A 5000-nucleotide genomic window follows, 5' to 3' on the forward strand; every position below is an offset into this window, starting at 1 on the left:
AGTCCCCCTTTCTTGTTCTCTTGGTAATAAATATGACTATAAATGTATCACATTCATGTAAAGGAAGAAAGCTTCTGTTCATCACGTTTATGACGTCATCCAAGTGGTGGAAAATAGTACCTTTCTTTTGTGGTTGTGAACATTTTCAAAAAGAGGATTTCTATTGGATGACATGAAGATCATATAGATTCCTATTGGATGACATGAAGATCATATAGATTCCTATTGGATGACATAAATATAATATAGATTCCATTTGGATGACATAAATATCATATAGATTCCTATTGGATGACATAAATAGCATATAGATTCGTATTGGATGACATAAATATCATATAGATTTCTATTGGATGACATGAAGATCATGTAACTTCTAATTGGAAGACATAAAGACCATATGGATTCCTATTGGATGACATGAAGATCATATAACTTCTAATTGGATGACATAAAGATCATACTCATTCCTATTGGATGACATGAAGATCGTGTAACTTCTGATTGGATGACATAAAGACCATATGGATTCCTATTGGATGACATGAAGATCATAGAACTTCTAATTGGATGACATAAAGATCATACTCATTCCTATTGGATGACATGAAGATCACATACCTTCTGATTGGATAACCAAATGCTTGATAAGACAGTGGTTAATTTACATCAAGTTTGATATGAAGTGTCTAATCAGGGATGGAACGGAAGGATTTTGGGCTCTGGCCAACCTGGCTAGTGGACTACCATTTTTACTATCTGGCGGGCTAGTTGGACACATTTTCTACTAACTTGGTCTGAACAGTACTATCCTCGGGCTGAATGTTTCTGGTGTGTCACTATCTGGCCAAGATACTAAATCAGAAACACTTCCCATTTCTACAATATATCTTAACCAAACCGCTAAACGCGAATATTTGTTTTCATAAATGTTTACGATATTGACCATTTTGACTTTACAGTTTGGCCATCTAGTGGGAACCTTTGTCGTGGGAGGAGGGGTAAAGAGGTGCATTATGGGGGTTTGGTGACGTCATATCTGCGACTCCCCCGTGTTCTCTGCGCTCCTTGACCCCTAGGACAGACAAAGGTCAAAGGACAGAGGTTAACTTAATGAAAGTGGTTTGTGTGTGATGGTACGTATGTATGTATGTATGTATGTATGTATGTATGTATGTATGTATGTATGTATGTATGTATGTATGTATGTATATATGAATGTATGTATGTATGTATGTACCTGGGATTGGCTGGAAGAAGGGTTGGTGGTGCTGACCTCTGAGTATCTCTTCTTCTGTGGTGTACAGATACAGGACAGCAGCTTGCAATACTCCTCTCTAACCTGATGAGGGCAGCAGAGCACAGTGTTACACACACACACACACACACACACACACTACACACACACTACACACACACACACACACACACACACACACACACACACACCATACCGTTTTGTTCAGGAGGCAGTGCATGATGAACAGCAGTGCTCCCTGTAGAGAGTTGAGGATAGTGAAGAGATATGTCATGACCACTGTCCCCTCCTCTTGGAACTGGAACACTCCAAATATCCACATAGTACCCAACACACACAGCTGGGCCACTGCTGTCACTGTGAACACCCTGGAGAGAGAGAGGGAGGAGGGGGAGTAGGTGGGGGGGGGTGAGAAGGAGGGAGGGAGGGAGGGATGGAGGGAGGGAAGGATGGAGGGAGGGAGGGAGGGAGGGAGGGAGGGAGGGAGGGAGGGAGGGAGGGAGGGAGGGAGGGAGGGAGGGAGGGAGGGAGGGAGGGAGGGAGGGAGGGAGGGAGGGAGGGAGGGAGGGAGGGAGGGAGGGGGAAGGAGGAGGGAGGGGATGGAAAAAGGAGGGAGGGGGAGGAGAGAAAAGAGGGAGGGGGAGGGAGAGAGCTAAATAGTTGTTTTCTATCTCCATGTGGCTCAAATAGAGAGGTTTCTCTCCTAAATAGAAGGAATATTGGATTTCATTAATAACATCTGCTCCCCATCATTATAAACCCCTGCTCACCATTGCTATTCACATCTGTTCCCGAACGTTATTAGCACCTGCTCCACATCATTATGCAAAGCTACTCCCCATTGTTATGCATCACTGCACCCCATCGTTATGCACCACTACTCCCCATCATTATGCACACATCCTTGCCATCATTATTATCACCTGCACCACATCGTTATTATGCACACTTACACCCCATCGTTATGCACCACTACTCCCCATCATTATGCACACATCCTTGCCATCATTATTATCACCTGCACCACATCGTTATTATGCACACTTACACCCCATCGTTATGCACCACTACTCCCCATCGTTATGCACCACTACTCCCCATCGTTATGCACCACTACTCCCCATCGTTATGCACCACTACTCCCCATCGTTATGCAGACCTTCTCCCCATCATTACGCAAACCTGTTCTCCATCATTATGTACACGTGGACTTCATCATTACGCACACCTGTTCTCCATCATTATGTACACCTGGACTTCATCATTACGCACTTCTGCTCCCCATCCTTACGCACACCTGTTCCCTGGGTTATTCACACCTACTCCCTATCGTTATGCAAATCTGCTCCCCATTGACATTCACACCTACTCCCCATCATTAATAACACCTGCTCCCCATCTTTATGCACATCTACTCCAAATCGTTATTTAAACCTGCTCCCCATCATTATGCACACCTACTCCCATTGTTATGCACACCTGCTCCCCATCGTTATAAGCACCTGATCCCCATCATTAGGTACACGTGGACTTCATCATTATGCACACCTACTCCCCATCGTTATTATTTCCTGCTCTAAATCGTTATGCACACCTACTCCCCATCGTTACGCACACCTACTCCTCATCGTTATTATCCGCTGCTCCCCATCGTTATGCACACCTACTCCCCATCGTTATGCACACCTACTCCCCATCGTTATTATCACCTGCTCCCCATCGTTATGCACCTCTACTCCCCATCATTAATAACAGCTGCTCCCCATCGTTATGCACATCTACTCCCCATCAATAATAACAGCTGCTCCCCATCGTTATGCACCTCTACTCCCCATAATTATTAACAGCTGATCCCCATCGTTATGCACCTCTACCCCCATCATTAATAACAGCTGCTCCACATCGTTATGCACATCTTCTCCCCATCAATAATAACAGCTGCTCCCCATCGTTATGCACATCTACTCCCCATCATTAATAACAGCTGCTCCCCATCGTTATGCACATCTACTCCCCATCAATAATAACAGCTGCTCCCCATCGTTATGCACCTCTACTCCCCATAATTATTAACAGCTGATCCCCATCGTTATGCACCTCTACCCCCATCATTAATAACAGCTGCTCCACATCGTTATGCACATCTTCTCCCCATCAATAATAACAGCTGCTCCCCATCGTTATGCACATCTACTCCCCATCATTAATAACAGCTGCTCCCCATCGTTATGCACATCTACTCCCCATCATTAATAACAGCTGCTCCACATCCTTATGCACACCTACTCCCCATCGTTATGCACACCTACTCCCCATCGTTATGCACACCTATTCCCCATCGTTATGCACACCTACTCCCCATCATTAATAACAACTGCTCCCCATCGTTATGAACACCTACTCCCCATCATTAATAAAAGCTGCTCCCCATCGTTATGCACACCTACTCCCCATTGTTATGCACACCTACTCCCCATCATTATGTACACCTACTCCCCATCATTTTGCACACCTACTCCCCATCGTTATGCACACCTACTCCCCATTGTTATGAACACCTACTCCCCATCGTTATTATCACCTGCTCCCCATTGTTATGCACACCTACTCCCCATTGTTATGCACACCTGCTCCCCATCGTTATTAGCACATGATCCCCAGCGTTAGGTACACATGGACTTCGTCATTATGCACACCTACTCGCCATCGTTATTATATCCTGCTCTCCATCGTTATGCACACCTACTCCCCATCGTTATTATATCCTGCTCTCCATCGTTATGCACACCTACTCCCCATCGTTATGCACACCTACTCCCCATCGTTATTATCACCTGCTCCCCATTGTTATGCACCTCTACTCCCCATCATTAATAACAGCTGCTCCCCATCGTTATGCACATCTACTCCCCATCAATAATAACAGCTGCTCCCCATCGTTATGCACATCTACTCCCCATCATTAATAACAGCTGCTCCCCACCGTTATGCACCTCTACTCCCCATCATTATTAACAGCTGCTCCCCATCGTTATGCACATCTGCTCCCCATCAGTAATGACAGCTGCTCCCCATCGTTATGCACATCTACTCCCCATCATTAATAACAGCTGCTCCCCATCGTTATGCACACCTACTCCCAATCATTAATAACAGCTGCTCCCCATCGTTATGCACACCTAATCCCCATCGTTATGCAAACCTACACCCCAACGTTATGCACACCTACTCCCCATCGTTATGCACACCTACTCCCCATCGTTATGCACATCTACTCCCCATCATTAATAACAGCTGCTCCCCATCGTTATGCACACCTACTCCCCATCATTTTGCACACCTACTCCCCATCATTAATAACAGCTGCTCTCCATCGTTATGCACACCTACTCCCCATCATTAATAACAGCTGCTCCCCATCGTTATTATCACCTGCTCCCCATCGTTATGCACCTCTACTCCCCATCATTAATAACAGCTGCTCCCCATCGTTATGCACCTCTACTCCCCATCATTATTAACAGCTGCTCCCCATCGTTATGCACACCTAATCCCCATCATTAATAACAGCTGCTCCCCATCGTTATGCACACCTAATCCCCATCATTAATAACAGCTGCTCCCCATCGTTATGCACACCTAATCCCCATCATTAATAACAGCTGCTCCCCATCGTTATGCACACCTAATCCCCATCATTAATAACAGCTGCTCCCCATCGTTATGCACACCTAATCCCCAT

At 45.4% G+C, this 5000-nt stretch overlaps 1 protein-coding gene across 3 annotated transcripts in view; it reads right to left on the bottom strand.

The window, feature by feature from the left end:
• Nucleotides 1–5000, bottom strand: part of LOC135531089 (adhesion G protein-coupled receptor E1-like) — a 104661-nt gene that overhangs the window by 2021 nt on the left and 97640 nt on the right. For all 3 annotated transcript variants that reach the window (XR_010453954.1, XM_064959219.1, XM_064959214.1), the window contains exons 15-17: nucleotides 1455–1626; nucleotides 1241–1342; nucleotides 1–1075 (exon numbers count right to left, since the gene is read on the bottom strand). The exon at nucleotides 1–1075 is cut by the window's left edge. Coding sequence is in view for 2 of the 3 variants with exons in the window: in XM_064959219.1 (XP_064815291.1) it covers nucleotides 1034–1075; nucleotides 1241–1342; nucleotides 1455–1626 (316 nt within the window). In the remaining variant the exon portion in view is untranslated. The remainder of the gene's footprint in view (nucleotides 1076–1240; nucleotides 1343–1454; nucleotides 1627–5000) is intronic.

The sequence above is a fragment of the Oncorhynchus masou genome, chromosome 5 (genome assembly GCF_036934945.1).
Source record: "Oncorhynchus masou masou isolate Uvic2021 chromosome 5, UVic_Omas_1.1, whole genome shotgun sequence".
Lineage (NCBI taxonomy): Eukaryota > Metazoa > Chordata > Actinopteri > Salmoniformes > Salmonidae > Oncorhynchus > Oncorhynchus masou.